Source organism: Pongo abelii, chromosome 12, assembly GCF_028885655.2.
Source record: "Pongo abelii isolate AG06213 chromosome 12, NHGRI_mPonAbe1-v2.0_pri, whole genome shotgun sequence".
Classification (NCBI taxonomy): Eukaryota; Metazoa; Chordata; class Mammalia; order Primates; family Hominidae; genus Pongo; species Pongo abelii.
The window spans coordinates 125,919,093-125,935,879 of record NC_071997.2 but is presented as its reverse complement, the minus strand read 5'-3'; the positions used below and the strand labels follow the sequence as shown (position 1 = coordinate 125,935,879).

At 43.6% G+C, this 16,787-nt stretch overlaps 1 protein-coding gene across 5 annotated transcripts in view; it reads left to right on the top strand.

Annotated features, from left to right (window-relative positions):
* Positions 1-16,787, top strand: part of RNF144A (ring finger protein 144A) — a 127,091-nt gene that overhangs the window by 68,386 nt on the left and 41,918 nt on the right. For 4 of the 5 annotated variants that reach the window (XM_024242356.3, XM_054548424.2, XM_054548422.2 and 1 more), the window contains one exon: positions 10,376-10,521. The exons of the other annotated variant lie outside the window; for it this stretch is intronic. In XM_024242356.3, the coding sequence (XP_024098124.2) occupies positions 10,387-10,521 (135 nt within the window). In that variant the 5' untranslated portion in view covers positions 10,376-10,386. The remainder of the gene's footprint in view (positions 1-10,375; positions 10,522-16,787) is intronic. 5 annotated transcript variants of the gene reach the window in all.

Here is a 16,787-nt window from a genome sequence, read left to right as displayed (position 1 = left end):
AGGAACTGAAGAAACTGCAGATGACCAAACAGACGAGTCTCCCACACCCCACAGTGGCTCTTTGTTTAACAGAGTGTGATTAAGATCACTTCAGGGCAGGGAACCTGGTGGCCCACTGCTATTCAAGGTTTATCATAGATGTCCATATATATATCTCTTGCTGCTTTTTCTTTGTGTTCTGTCTGACAGAGAGGGACAGAGAGAGAGAATGACTATGTCCCTATCAAAAGTTTTACAATAAAACATTAAGGGTAGTTCATTATCTGATAGAAGGAAGTGGGGTTGGGGTGAGGGGCAGGGTTGCTGTGACTTCTTAGCAAATCCCTAAACAGCTCAGAATGAGGGGATTATCTCTAAAAAGAAGGAGGGATGATCCAAACATCCCCCCTTCAACTCTAGAATTTAATGAGTTGATGTTTGATTTTGACAGCATTGCTTTCTGGTAGCCGAAGTGTAATGTTTATCTGGGCAAATACATTAGTGTTGAAATAATAGGCCCTTTGTGTCTTCCTCTGCATCTCATTCCCAGATGGGGGTCAGAACGCGTGGCTGTGTCTGGGTCCTCTGCGGGAAACCGGCCATGAGGTTGCAGCTACTGAGAAATGTTTAAGTTTGTGTGTGGGGTGTTTTATCAGCACTCTGGGGAATGGCTGCATCAACTGTTTTGGTCTTAGAAATAAAGAATGAGTTTCCTGCCATGAATAGCAATTGTTTTCCAAGCCAGGTGGCCTGCAAGAGAGGCTGCTTCCAGAAGCTGGTCTGCAGATCTGGGGGGCCAGGAAGGAGGTGTCTCGGGGCCACACCCGGGGCAGTGTTGGATGCTTCTCTAAGGTCATTTTCAGCAGGGTTTCTGGGGTGTGTGTGTGTATGTCTCCCTGTCAGATCACAATTCTGTCCCCTCTCTGGTGCTGCTGGGAGACATACAGACTTAAGAATGCTCTGATGGGGTAGAGGGAGAAGCACAGGGCTCTGCGTGGAGGTCGCCTGGTCTACGAAAGAAAACAGTTCCATGTAAGTAGACTTTCTGCTCACTTACCCTGTATATTTTAGTGTCCAATTATGGATGCTGTCCTTGCAGTTGAGGTGCTCCCAATGGCTGACCCTTCACCCTCACCTGCAGATGTAGGTGAAGGAAGAAAGTAGAAAGCACCCACGACCTCCACTTGGTGCCAGTCTGTGGCTGTTTCTCTAGTGAATCTGTCTCCATCTGGCCCAGTGCTCAGAAGGTGGGCGCCCTTTCTCTGGCCCGTGGGTTCTTCCTTGTTGATTGTGTATGTTCTTCTCCGTACTCCTGCAAAATCTTAATTTAGGGAAATTGGTTATATTGAAATGGCTAAGAGCAGCTTTCTTTCTTTTTTTGTATTTCTTACGAAGCTTTAATGCTATGCAGTAGTGCTTGAGAAAGTGTTTTATGGGCTCCTTGGGCCCTTCTGTGTACCTTTCTTGGACTGTGATGGTATTCATTAGCATACCAAAAACCACAAGAAGTTTAAAATGCTGAAAAATAAGCGAACTAATCCGTTTAACTATATTTAATTTAGTGTTTCTCAGATTTTTAGTGTCAAAGTGTTTCGTTTAAAAATAAACTTTTATTTTAGGGCACTTTAGATTTAGATTTACAGATTTAGTTTTAGATACAGATTTAGATGGACCGATATGGATTTAGATTTAGAAAATGACGCAGGTAGTACAGAGAGTTCCCATAAACCTCATGCCCAGCTTCTCCTGTTAATGTCTTGCATTAGTTTAGTACATTTGTCACAATATTAAACCAGTACTGTTACGTGCTTATCAACTCAAGTGCCCTCTTCATTCCAGTTTCTTGAGTTTTTACCCAGTGTCCTTCTTCTGTTCCAAGTTCTCTCATTGCATTTAGGGGTCTTGTCTCCTTAGATTCCTCTGCACTGGGACAGTTTCTCAGGCTTCCATTGAAGACTTTGACAGTTTTTGGTTAGGAATTTTGTAGAATATTCTTGAATTGGGATTTATTTGATGCTCTTCTCTTAAGAAGACAGGGGTTACTGGTTTTGAGAGGAAGACCTTAGAGGTGAAACTTCATCACATCCTGGTGGGGGTGAGGGGTGTGGTCACTGTCAACACCATCCATATACACAGTCACCCCTGATGCCGTCGGGGTCACCTCACTGAGGCAGCGTTTGTCCTTTTCACATGTGTGAGCTCCTTTTTCCACCGTTTTCTAAACTACACTCTTTGGAAGGAAGTCATTCTCTATAGCCCACTTCAGAATGAGGAGTTAGGCTCCACCTCCTTGAGGGTGTAGCATCTACGAAAATTATGTGGAATTTTTCTGTGTGAGAGATGTGTCTTTTCCCTCATTGATTTATGTGAGTATGGGCTATGGGTATATATTTTCTATTCTGGGCGATAATTCATGCTACTCTGTTGCTCTGTTTTTTTCAGCTACAGCCACTGGGAGCTTTTTCAGTTGTCTCCTATACTGTTTGGACATCCTCCAGCTGAACTCGAATGTCCTGCCCCAGTCCTAGAATCAGCTGTTTGTCCAGTGAACCCTAGTTTTGGTAACTGGAACATTGTGTTAGAATCAAGATCTGGGCACTAGATGTGCTTGTTGCAAACTGGAATGTCATTCCTTCTGTGCCCTGTCAGCTGCTAGAACAAGGAAACATGTATGTACACTAACCAGTGTGTGCACATAAATCTACACATATTTCTTTATGTAGCCACCTGAATCTATATTAAGCTAAACATGAGTTCCTACTGATGAGGCCAACTCTATTCCATGACCACGCTTGCTTATCTGAGACCTTCCACTCCAACAGTGAGAAACCTGGATCCCACTGTCTACCATCCCTTTCCTTATTTGTTCCATTCCAGTGTAAAGGGATAGTGGCTTCAGAACTGTTAACTCATGCCCTGCAGCAGGCAGCTTCGTCACTTGGAGAGCAGTGCTTATGAACTTGGCCATTATTATTACAGGTTCGGCCCATTCCGGAAATCATTCTGGTCAGCACCTTTCCCCCACCCGCTTTTAATACAGGTGGAACCTTTGTTACAGTCTGCATTCCATCCTGCCATGCCCCTGACCTCCTCAATGATTTTTTTTTAAATTGCATGCATTAAGGATCACCCTTTGTAAAGTTCTGTTTTATGGGTTTTGATAAGTGCAGAATGTCACATATCTATTATTACAGTATCATATAGAATAGTTTTATTGCCCTGAAAATGCCCTGTACTCACCCATTAAAGCCTCCTCTGCTCTCCCAGCCCTCCCCAAGCCACCAGTAACCACTGATGTGTTTGCTGACTAGGGTTTTGCCTTTTCTGGAATGTCATATAATTAGAATCATACAGTAGATACCCTTTTCTTAAAAAAAAAAGAAGAAAAAAGACCTTATTTTTTTACAACACTTTTAGGTTCAAACCAAACTGAACAGATAATACAGAGTTTCCATACACCCATCCCCACATACACACAATTAGCTATTAACATCCCATACCACAGTGGCACATTTGTTACCATGAATGAATGTACATTGATCAGCATTCTCTCCCAGGGTTGGTAATTTCCTGTGGTAGTCAGTTGGGGCTGCTGTAACAGAATACCATTGACCACGGGGCTGAAACAACACAAATTTATTTTCTTGCAGTTCTGGAGGCTGGAAGTCTGAGAGGAGGGTGCCAGCGTGCTTGAGTTCTGGTGAGGACATCCCCCTGGCTTTACAGAGGCTGCCTTCTTGTGTGTCCTCACATGGCCAAGAAAGAGCATGGGCGCTCTCTCGTCCTCTTCCTGTAACTCCAGTCCTATTGGATTATGGTCCCACCCTTATGAGCTCATTTAACCTTAATTTAACCTTAATTCCTTCCTAAAGACTATATATATTTATACACACACACACACACACACACACACACACAGCTATATATATAATACATAATATAACATATATAATATATATTATATAACAAGTATAATATATATTATATAATATAACATATATAATATATAACATATTATATAATATATATGATATATATTATATATATTGCTGTATATCTATAGAGAGAGAGATTGCTGCACACACACACACACATACACACACACACATAGATATAGATATATAGACTTCTAGATGTGCTAAATCTCCAAATATAGTCCCAGTGGGGGTTTGGGCTTCTACATACAAATTTGCCAGGGGGGTAAAGTTTGGTCCATAGTTTACGCTAGGTTTTACTCGCCCTTAGTGTTGCACATTCTGTGGGCTTTGACAGGTGGATAATGACATGTAATCACCATTACGCTTCATGCTGAATAGTTGCTCTCCCCTAAATACTCTCTGTGCTCTGCCCGATCATCCCTTCCTCTCCATGATCCCTGGCAACCACTGATCTTTTTATTGTCCTTACAGTTTTGTCTTTTCCAGAATGTCCTAGAGTTGAGATCATATGTGTGTAGCCTTTTCAGATTGGGTTCTTGCATGTAGTAATATGCCTTTAAATTTCTTCCATGTCTTTTCTTGGCTGGATGACTTATTTTTTCAGTGCCAAATAATATTCCACTGCCTGGATATACCGTAGTTTACCCATTCACCTACTGACAGACAGCTCGGTTGTTTCCAAGTTTTGGCAGTTACAGCTGCGCTGCTGTAAGCATGCATGTGCAGGTTTTCATGTGAACATAAGTTTTCACATTAGCTGGGAAACTAGGAGTGTGATTTCTGGAAATAGTTAAGTTTTTATCATTGAGTGGGCATCATCTGCTTGGGAGGAGACAGCATCCAAGTACTTTCCTAAAGCGTCATGAAGCCATACACTCGAATAAGCCAACTCTTTTACAGCCAACTTTCTACTCAGCCACAATTCTCCAATTTCTGCTGCTGCTGACAGCTCCATATTATGAAGATGTAGCTTTTCCCAGCCACCGCCAATCTGTACTTGCTCAAGTTAAGCCCAGGAAGCTCAGAAGCTAAACTGAAGTTGGTTTGTCTTATATCTCTCCAAATCCAAAAGGCTCCATCTCATTCAGCTGACGAGGATATACAGAGGAGGTTTAGCACAGTAAATGGCTGTGTCTTAGGGCCACACAGACTGTGACTAAATAGCCCTGTATGTTTGTGCAGGTTACCCTAATCCTCTCCGAACCTTGGTTTACTCATTGGTAAAATTTGAATAATAGCAAACTATCAAATCTCAGAGTCATTGTGCAGAGAAATGAAGTAGTATATGCAAATAGTGAATACAATGTCTGGTGTACATTTAACAGTCTCTCTCTTACATATATATATATATACACACACACATATATATATATGATTGTTGTTATAATTATGGAATAGCTGCTGTGACCACTGTCCAGAAGGCTAGAACGTCGTTCCTACCCTTGAATAATGTATCATCAAGTTGGGGAGATAAATTCACACATATGTCAGACTTTGAAGGCCACACTTACCCAGAAAGACTGGTGACATGGTAGACCTCCAAAGCCACACTTACCCAGAAGAAATGGGAGTTACGATGAGAGTCTAGCCCAGGGCCTTGTAGACACGACAGCTGAGTGTTGGTATTGTTGAAGAACGGTGCACTTGGTGGGCTTCAACCCACGCAGACTTGAGTCAGTTGGACTTGGGTGGAAATGCTGTTGAGTGGAATGATACTGACCAGTGGTTCTCGGGCTTCCTTGTGCATCACAGTCCCTGCCAGGCTCACGGAAACAGATCACTGTGCCGCCCCACCCACCTCCCCAGAGTTTCTGTTTTAATGAGTCTGGGTTGGAGCCCAACCAGTTACATTCCAGCAAGTTCTCAGGTGATGCTGACGCTGGTGTTCAGAGAGCGCTGCTCGAGAAGCCTTGTGGACCACATACAGTGGAGACCCAGAGAAAAGGAAGACAGCTGAGAGATGTGAGAAATCAGAGGAGACGTCACACAGCACCAGGACTGATGCTGGGTGTGAAGGGTTTGTAGGGTGTGGAGAAGGGGTAAAGAAGGAAAAGGGAGTTAGGCTGCGGGGGAGACATGAGAGGGTCCCAGGCAACTGGAGGAGAGCAGGGACTTCCTGGAGGAAGGCATGAAAGTAAGAGGTGGATGATGACTGGCTGCCAGCTGCCTACCTTTCCCAGGTTTGCTTTGAAGGAGTAAAATAGGTGGGAAGAATAGGGGCCTACAGAGGTCCATAGCCCTGGGGCTCAGAGATGGGATAGTTTTGGCCAAATAACCACCTTGGACCTTACACGAATCTGCCGAATCTCTCTACAATGGACTATTTTCTCTTCCAGCTCTCTCTCATCCTTGTGTCCACACCTCTTTCATCACAAGGACAATCCTTTGCACAGTCTCAGTCATGCTTAATAAGTAAATTGCCTTATGCACATTTTGAATTGCTTAAATTGAATAATACTTGTAATTGACCAGATGTTCCTAAAACAGTTTGCCATTTCATACAACTTGACATTCACATTAGTCAAACAAAGACTGTGCTTTCTTTTATTGTGCATTGTGATTCTCTTAGCACAATCTGATCGCAAGTTCGCAGCTGTTCACTGTTTGCAAAATCATATTAAGGCCATCCTGTGTGTAGGGAAGATCCATGATGGGTTTAGACAATGTAGACCCCTTTTTTTTTCTGTAAAATATATCCTGTTGTTGTCACCATTTGAATCACGATTTTGAGCACAACTCAGAGACTGTGTATTCTGTTGGGGAAAGAATAGTGATGTGATTCCTGGAAATGGTGATGTGACCTGCTTCAAATCCAGCTCACGGGGCTGGCGGGGGAAGTGGGAGGTGAGGGCCACGGGCTGACCTGTGCCCAGGGCTGGGGAAGCCACTGGGGGCCAAATAGAAATCATAGTCCAGGCAGTAAGGAAGTCAGACAGATGGAACCCTGTACGCCGTGCCAGGGGGTCACAACAGAGAGGCAGTAAACAGGAAAAGGAGCCCAGATCTGAAGCTGGAAGGAGAGAGAATTGTCTTGGGAACAAGCACGATGGGGCAGGGCAGAGGTCCAGGACAGAGGCTGTAACTGGCTTGTGGGGCAGGGAACTGTTCACACGGGGTGGAGGCGGGGATTCCAGGGCCCTCTGTGGAGCGGTTAAGCTCTGCCCTTGGGTAATGCGTTCTCGGGTGATGTCCAGGCTGGGAGCATAGTCCATGGCTGACAATAAGGGAGGAGGCTTTAGGAGGTTTTGATGTTTGATTCTTCTAAAAATTTTCTCCATTGGATTGAACTTCCTAAATGACTAATTTTACCCTATGATATCTCTTCCCAACAGCTTGTTGTATCCATTTTGTCTATGTAGGTAAAAGTCTAAGCTTGTTAACCTGACATATCTTAATGACTTCCACTTACCAAGCTCCTAGCATCTCTATATTAGACATATTATTCTAATATATTACTTCTTACTTCTCACTCACTCTTCCCAAGTCTACATGGGTGGCGATGGTTATATAGGCTTTACAGAGGGAAAAAACAAAACAAAACAAAAACAAAAATTAAGTTCACAGAAGTTAAATTTAAGTTATGTAATTTCTTCAACATCAGCATAACCAAGTGGCCAAAAAAAAGGAATTTGAAGCCAGGTCTGCTTGACTGCAAAGCGTGAACTCTTTACCCTACAACTTCCCCAACAGCCTGACAGAACTTGTACCCTGTGCCTTTTCAACATTGTCAAAAACAAGCTCTCCCCAAATCTCCAGGCCAGAGGAGCCAATTGCTAGCCACTGCCCCCTTGAAACTTTTCCAGCCCTGACTGATTTCTGCAGCCTGCCCCAAGCCTGAGTGCCTGGGGTGAAGGTTTGTGATCCAATTTAGGGCCAGCTAACATTTTAAAATATAATTATCATGTTGTCCAGTGAACTTTAAGAGATGCTACTTAAAAAAATTATTAAGTATTAAAGCAGAAAAAAGATACAGAGAAATCAAAAGAAAAAAGTCACGGCCCGTCAGCCTAGGACCCAGAAAAACCCATGTAGAGATTGAAAGTGATGACAATCATAAGCATAAGCATAAAATTCAAGGTGTAGAGAAATGATCCAAACGAAAATGACCCTGGGGAGGACGCCTTGATGTTTGTACCCCCTGCAGCCCCAGAGAGCTGTGTGACGCCTCCAATTATCTCACTCCTCAGGACCCACCAGCTTGAGGTCAAATCATGATGCTTGTTTAAACTATCTTGAAAGTGCTAGCCAGTCCAGAGGAATTTGTGTCAGAGTCCTTTTGTAACAGGGAAGACACATGTATTTTAGACTGAGTGACTTGCAGGCATCAGCTGCCCTTGGAAGAGGCCCCTCCAGCTGCGGCCCACTCCTGCCCCAGACGCCGAAGGCCTGCGCGGATTCCCGGTGCAGATCCCGGGCAGCCTTCAGTCACCCACTCAGTTGCTTGAGCTCTGATAGTCAGGGTCTCCTCCCCGAATCTGGCTCATTTCCGCCTCTCATGTCCTTCGTCATGTGTCACTGGGCCCCATCTGCTGGGTGAGCTTTCAGGATCCTGCAGGTGCTTCCTTCTGGGCCAGATGTGTCTTCTCCCTCCTGGTAGAATTCTCCCTCCATGTAGAATTCACCAGGTGGGTGAATTCTCCCTTCTCCTTCCACATAGAATTCACCAGGTGGGTTTTCCTAACTAAATATTAGCTCAGTGACACCCAGTGAGGTGTGAGTCATAAAACTTGAGAAAGGGATGATGTAATTTTTTTTTTTTTTAAGTTAGGACAGCTCCTTGACCCGGGAATAAGCTACTCAAATGACAGTAAGTCCCACACCTACCTGTGGCACACAGCGGTATCGTCAAACTCTCTGTCTGCTAAGCTGTGGCTGAAGGAGACATCACAGGGGAAGGGGAGTGTATTTGTTGGTGTCCTCTAGAGGGACAGAACTAATAAGATAGATGTTTATATAAAGGGGAGTTTATTAGGTGGTATTGACTCACACGATCACAACGTGAGGTCCCACAATAGGCCATCTGCAAGCTGAGGAGCAAGGAAGCCAGTCCAAGTCCCAAAATCTCAGAGGTAGGGAACTGAAAGTGCAGCCCTCAGTCTGTGGTCCAAGGTCCAGGAGTCCCAAAGCTGAAGAACTTGGAGTCCGATGTTCGAGGGCAGAAAGCCCAGCACAGGAGAAACACAGAGGCCAGAAGATTCAGCCAGTCTAGTCTTCCCACGTTTTTCTGCCTGCTTTTTATTCTGGCTGCGCTGGCAGCTGATTAGATGGTGCCTACCCTGGCTGAGGGTGGTCTGCCTCTCCCAGTCCACTGACTCAAATGTTAATCTCCTTTCGCAGCACCCTCACAGTCACACCCAGGACCAATGCTTTGCATCCTTCATTCCAATCAAGTTGGCGCTCACTATTAACCGTCACAGGCAGGAAGGGATTTTCCTGAGCACTTGCTGTGTGCGGCCGACCCTTTATGTGAGCTCCCTTCATCCTCAGAACGCCTCTGTGAGAGGGGATTATCAGCCCCTCATGTGGATGAGCCAGCTGAGGCTGAGAGTGGTTAGGGAACTGTTTTGGGCAGTTTTGTGTGATCACAAAGCACAGCATTGGTTCTGCCTCTCCATGTGGCCCTTGTGCCCTGTCTTCTGAACGATGCTGTGACATTTCTTTCTTCTGTTGGATGTCTACCTTCTTTCCAGCTGCCCTGAAAACTCAAGCCTCACCACCCCCACCAAACCCTTCTGCTCTGACCCTTCCACCCAGGCTTGTCCTCATATTCGTCACGTCTTTAACACTGGAGAACAGTTAAATCCAAGCAATATGTATTTTAGCAAAAGCTTCTCTTCCAAGATGGCTAACTAAGGTTTTGCCCCCCTGGGTTAGGAGTCTGGTTGGCAGGTGTCTTATTAAAATGCACATCAGTGGGAGGGAGGGAAGGATGGGTGTGTGGGTGAGTTGTTTGCTGTTTTGAGGGCAGGCATGAAAGTTACTATCAGAATGGTAAGGGAGCCACTCACAGACCCAAGGCAGGCACCCCTGGTTAAAATTTCTCGGAGCTTGGCAGACCGAGGTGGGCGGATCATGAGGTCAGGAGATCGAGACCATCCTGGCTAACGTGGTGAAACCCCATCTCTACTAAAAATACAAAAAATTAGCCTGGCGTGGTGGCACTTGCCTGTAATCCCAGCTACTCGGGAGACTGAGGCAAGAGAATCGCTTGAACCCATGAGGCGGAGGTTGCAGTGAGCTGAGATCGCACCACTGTACTCCAACCTGGACGACAGAGCGAGACTCAATCTCAAAAAAAAAAAAAAAAAAAATTATCAGAGCATCCAAATGCTCTAGGCCCCATCAGCAGTCAGTTGGCCACCGCCCTGGGTCCCATCTACAGCCAGGAGACCCCTGCCACGGAGCAGGTGGATGCCAAGGGTGGGGAGGTCTGACCTTCCGTGCTTCTCTCGTTTCAGACTGTTCTGCGATGACCACAGCAAGGTACCGGCCCACCTGGGACCTGGCCCTCGACCCGCTGGTGTCTTGCAAGCTCTGTCTTGGGGAGTACCCAGTGGAGCAGATGACAACCATAGCCCAGTGCCAATGCATCTTCTGTACTCTGGTTGGTCTTTTTGGATACAATATGTGTTACAGTGATTTTAGGATGAGCTTTTTGCTTTCATTTGCAGAGACACTAGGCAAACCTTTGGACTGCATTTTGCCTGACAGTGGAGTCTTCTTGTTGAGGCCTTCACACAGTTCTTGGAAGAATTATTCTGTTAGTCAGGCAGGCTCCCAGAGTGGAAGATTTCCATTACAGTTGCTTGTGGTGCAAAAGCAGTCAGTTAAACAGAATTTTAGAAGCTCGTGATAACAATTCACGAAACTTATCATAGCGCATGTTCTCCTTGCTAGACAGCAAAAGCTTCCACACCTTATATCAAATGTATTTTAATAGTCACATGTCTGAGGTTACGGTAGTGCTAACCTAGTGATTGTGTGTAGCTAGAATATTCAGTCCTCAGTGTCATCTTTCACTGGCTTAGTGCTAAACTAGAATATAGATATTTTTAAATCACATTTAATATTTGTTATGATGTAGCCAACATTCTTTTGGGGCCAGATGATCCTTCGGGGCTTAATGAATATGGGGACTTCTAAGTCAAGAATTTGGGGTTTGGGTCAAACTCAAATCCCAAATTTTATCTATCGGAAAAGATAAATGAGTGTGTGAGGTTTACTTTTAGTTAATCTCATTGAATTTTACTTGTTTTTTCTGTCCGTTCAAGGAATGAAAAAAGAAAATGAGTGCATAGAAGCCGGAAGTAGGACGGTAGTTGCCCGGGGTCTGCAGGGAATGGGGAGATGTAGGTCAAAGGGTATGAAGTTGCAGTTATACAGGTTGAATAAGTTCTAGAGACCTAATGTACAGCATGATAATTATAGTTAATCATACTGTTTTGTATACTTGAAATTTTCTGTGAGGATAGATCTTAAGTATTCTCACTACACACACACAAATTGGTAACTGTGAGATGATGGATATTTAATTAGCTTGATGGATTTACGATGTATACACGTATACAAGAAATGAATATCAAAACTTCACATTGTTCACTTGAAGTATAAAATGGACAGTCTTTATCAATTGTAACTGAAAAAAGCTGAAAAATAAAACACAATGTTTATCATTTTAAAAAGTACAGAAAAGAAAAATGAAAAACTGTCTTAAAAAAAAAAAAAGTCGCTGCTGAATTTAACTGCTGTTGTATGTGGATGGTGTAGACGGCTTCCCTGTGGGTTTTTCAAATGCCTGGATTATAATCTGTCACTCGAACAGTCTCTCCCACCCTGTACACTGATGCGTTCATCTTTCTTGCATAGCTTTCAGACTGTGTTTTATTTGCACCTCATGATGTCCTTGGTATGTAGGCACAGCAAATATTTTTATCTTTGTTTTATAGCTAAGGAGAGGGAGCTTTACAAACATTTACGTCTATGTCTTCTGTTTCTTGTTTATACTAGATTCAGCCTTTCTTAAGGGCAGAAGGATTTCTGGCCCATTCTATATCCACCTAGCACCTAGTTTAGTGCAGGACCCAGAAGAGCTAATCAGTAAAAGCTCACGGATTGAAATGAAGTGTATTGATCTCAATACTGTAGTTGCCATCCAAGAAATGTGCCTCATTAAAGCACCGGGAAGATAGCTGCAACCTGGAGGAAAGGAAGTTGCTTTTGACATTGCTCTGAGATGGAGAAGGATAGGAGGGAGATTGATCTCCATCCTGTTAACACCGTGAATGGGTTGGTCTCTGCAGTCGCCTGCCTGCTGTCGGAGGCCACAGCTTGTGTTCTTACCCTTGAAATAGTTCATTCTCCCTGGCCTTTTTGCTGAGGCCTTCATTTTTGTTATTGTTGTCTTTGTTTTCTATTTCTAGAGAATTGTAGTAAAAACAAATAAGCCACTCGAATTGAGACCAAAAGCCTCACCGAAGTCAGTGGATGTGAAGGAAGAAGGTAGCACTGTGTTTTCTGAAAGAGGCTGCTGGAAACACCAAAAAAACAGTGACACTGCGGTGACTTTTTTTCACAACTATTTACCAAAATTTAAAATGTTGAAAACAGTTCCCCCTCTGTCCGTAGCTCGCTGTAGCGTGAAGAGAAGGAAGCACCTGTGTGTTGAAGATTGAGAAGGGAGGAGGTGTCGGGGTGCCCTGGTCGCTTTGGTGATGCCTTCCTGTCTGTGTGGGCTGCAGGTCGCCCCAAGCTGGGGGCAGGCTATGGAGAGGAGCCCTGAGTCTGTGGCCAGAGGAGTTGCAACTGTCCTTTTCTGGGGGGTGCAGACATGGGAAGGAAGAAAATTGTCTAAGACTGAAAGGAGGTACTCTTAAAAAAACAGTTATTACAAAATTACAGTTGAGTGCTGAAGTAACTTTATCTCAAGGAGTCCGGGGCTGGAGGGAAAAGCATGGCATTTGGAGTCAGGTGTCCTGGAGCTGAAATGCCAGCTCTATTTCTGCCCTGAGCAGGCCTCATTTACCCCATCTGTATAATGGGGATAAAAATAGTTTACCTCAAAGTTCAAGTGGAAGAACATGTGTGAAGTCATGTGGTAGGCAGTCAGCAGGCCTAGTTCTTTCTCATTTTGCTTCTAAGTTTGGGTTTAGAACTGCAGGAATAAAAACAGAGTTTGGGCAGCTCTCCCTAAATGTCTTCTGAAGAACATTTATCTCAAGAGATGGACTCAGAAATGATTTGTGTGGTTCAGTGGGTTTGCTAATGACGGACACCGCATCCTTGTCCACATCCCCCACCACCAAGGCATCCCGGGTGCCCAAGAGCAGGAGGAATGTACCGAGACATCCACAGCCAGAGACATACTGTCCACTTACCTGTGTTCCTTCAATGTATTTCAGTGTGAAAGGGACTTGCCTAGCAATTGCTAATATGGCAACTCCCCTGAAGCAGGTTCTCCGGGGCTTTCCTTGCTTGCAGGGCGCCTGGTGGATTCTTTGTGATTCTCTGGAGGTCACAGGAGCCTGTGCACACATTCCAGGTGCTGTGCTAGGCCTTGGGAGCTTGGGGATGATGAGAACTACCAGATATCTTAAATTGTTCCATTTGGATTAGTGTGAAATCTAACTTTAGAAGGTCAAATGTAAAGCTGAACATTTGTGTGCAAAATAGTGACATTTAAGTCTAACCAACAAATTCTGTGCTGGAGCACTGGCTGGAGAGAAAGGACTGTGGACATGTGTTTTGAAATCAGGCCGCCGCCACCCACCCTGAGGGCCAGTCCAATGTTCGTTGTGTCAATCAGAGATGCAACCTGTGTGTAGAGTGACCTGGGAAATTCCTTATGGGCTGAAATCTAAAATGTAGAAGATGTTTTAACTTAAAATGGGACATATTAGAGCTATTTAGGTCTGTCTTATACGTGTGGCATTTGACAGTTACATCGAGAATGTTAATATGGTGTTACTGCTGGCTGAGTTGTTTCCATTCAGACAGCTGCTAGAACTGGAGATGATACTGTCATCCCAAAGGTGGGAACACGTGAAGCTCAAAGGGAGGTGCTGTGGTCCCATCCCAAGACACAGGTCCCTAGTTATTTGGGAGGTAGAAATGTCTACATTTCTATTAGTTCTTAAAAAAAAGGTCTAGTGAAAGTTATTTTTTAATCATGACAAGATTGAATAAGCCAAATAAAACGTATATATACATATATTTTATATATATATTACGTTTATATATATAATTATATACATATAATTTTTTTTTGCTTTGAGCTAGAATTAAATCTATTTTTATACCAGCTATTTATTGGCAATTAGGAATTTTGCCATTAGAACCCAGATGACAGGATTTTGATATATAACCATAGAAAGTTGTTACTTAAAAATGTAACATTTGGCCAGGCACAGTGGCTCATGTCTGTAATCCCAGCACTTTGGGAAGCTGAGGCGGGTGGATCACCTGAGATCAGGAGTTCGAGACCAGCCTGGCCAACATGTTGAAACCCCATCTCTACTAAAAATACAAAAAGTAGCTGGGCATGGTGGCATGTGCCTGTAATCCCAGCTACTCAGGAGGCTGAGGCAGGAGAATCACTTGAACCCGGGAGGTGGAGGTTGCAGTGAGCCGAGATCGCGCCATTGCACTCCAGCCTGGGCAACAAAAGTGAAACTCCATCTCAATAAATAAATAAACAAAAGTGAAACTCCATCTCAATAAATAAATAAATAACAAACAAACAAAAGTGAAACTCCATCTCAGTAAATAAATAAAATAAAATAAAAATAAAAAAATAAAAGTGTAACTTTTTGCCCAGGCACAGTGACTCCTGCCTGTAATCCCAGCATTTTGGGAGGCCGAGGTGGGAGGACTGTTTGAGCTCAGGAGTTTGAGACCATCTGGGCAACATAGTGAGACCTTGTCTCTACAAAAAATAAAAAAATTAGCTGGGCATGGTGGCAGACACCTGTGGCCCCAGCTACTCAGGAAGCTGAGGCAGGAAGGTTGCTTGAGCCCAGGAGGTCGAGGCCGCAGTGAGTCATGATTACACCACTGCACTCCAGTCTGGGCAGCAGAGCAAGACCCTGTCTCAAAAACAAAACAAAACAAAACAAAGTAACATTTAATAGACAGAATCTTTCCCATGCAATGCATAACTATAATAAAAGTGACTCCTAGTGGTTTAAATAAAAAGTCAGGACCAGATGGTTGGTTGAGTTGTGTGGTTGAACGTTGCTGTGGGGTATAGGTTCAGATCTCTGTTCTGCCTCTGCTACCTGCTAACTGTGTGATTTTCAGCAAGGATCCTAACTTGTCTGAGCTTTGGTTTATTCATCTCCAAAATATGATCAACCTCATGAACAAATTAAATGGGGCAATGGGTATAAAGTATTGAGCAGTAGCATGCCTGGTGATAAGTAATACAATATTATTTCCTTTTTTTCCTATATATTTGCAAGGTCATTCACCTGGTATGCTGCAGAAAAGCTACGTGTAAACCCTAAGCTTCTGATTATGTAACTTATTAGGAAATAAGTGGCATTTCCTCACCTAGAAATTAAGCTGATTTGGGGCATGGTCTCCCTTTGCATGTCTTTATGTCCCTGTTAGCTTTGCATTCTGTGTACTGCACATAGTGGGTGCTTTTTCATGCACGTAGTGGATATTTATTTAATTTTTCAAACATTTTTGAATACCTGGCTTGTGCCAGATGCCCTGCATATGCAGGTAAGACATAATCCCTGCCCCCTCTGATCCCTTGCTTAGCGGGAGAAGCAGGGGTGGGCTGCGATCATTTGGGGTTTGAAGGGCTATATTTGCAGTGTGGATAGTGGGTTACAGCACAGAGAGAACAGTGAATTCTGCCAGAAGCACCCAGGACGGCTTCAGGGGCATTTGAACTATCTCCTTGAGAAAGCATGAACGGATAGAGCCACCACGATGGGACCAGCAAAGGAAAGAGGGTGTTGGGGCATGATGGGTCCAGATTGAGAGGACTTTGCTAAGGTTTCTACTAGTCTAAAGCTCAGCAGAGACATACAGTCATGCACCACATCACCATGTTTTGCTTAATGATAGACCACATATATAATGGTGGTCCCATAAGATTACAGTGGAGCTGAAAAATGCATTCTGCCTAGTATTTACTATTCTATACTTTTTTATCGTTATTTTAGAGTGTACTACTACTTATGAAAAAATAAGAGAGGTGTAGAACAGCCTGAGGCAGGTCCTTTAGGAGGCATGAGAAGAAGGCATTGTTGTTAATCTCATATGAGATGACAGCTCCATGGTGTTACTGCCCCTGAAGAACTTCTAGTGGGAGAAGATGTGGAGGTGGAAGCCAGCGACGTGGATGATCCTGACCCTGTGTAGGTCTGGGCTGATGTGTTTGTGTCTTAGTTTTTAACAAAAAAAAGTTTAAAAAAAATAAAAAAATTTATGAATAGAATAAAGCTTACAGAATAAGGATATTAAATACATATATACACACATATATATTTGTACGTATATATTTGTACATATATATACACATATATATATTTTTGTACAGCTGTGTTCGTATTTTAGGCTAAATGTTATTATGAGGATAAAAAAGTTGAATAAATGAAAAAGTTTACAAAGTAAAAAAGTTACAGGAAGCTAAGGTTAACTCATTGAAGAATGGAGTTTTTATCTGAATTGAGTGTAGCCGAAGTGTAGAGTGTTTATAAAGTCTGTAGCAGCAGTAACGGCTGGGCCTTCACATTCACTTACCACTCACTGACTCACCCAGAGTAGCTCCCAGTCCTGCGAGCTCTATTCATGGTAAGTGCCCGATATAAGTATATGATTTCTTACATCATTTATAGCATATTTTAAACCTCTTCTGTG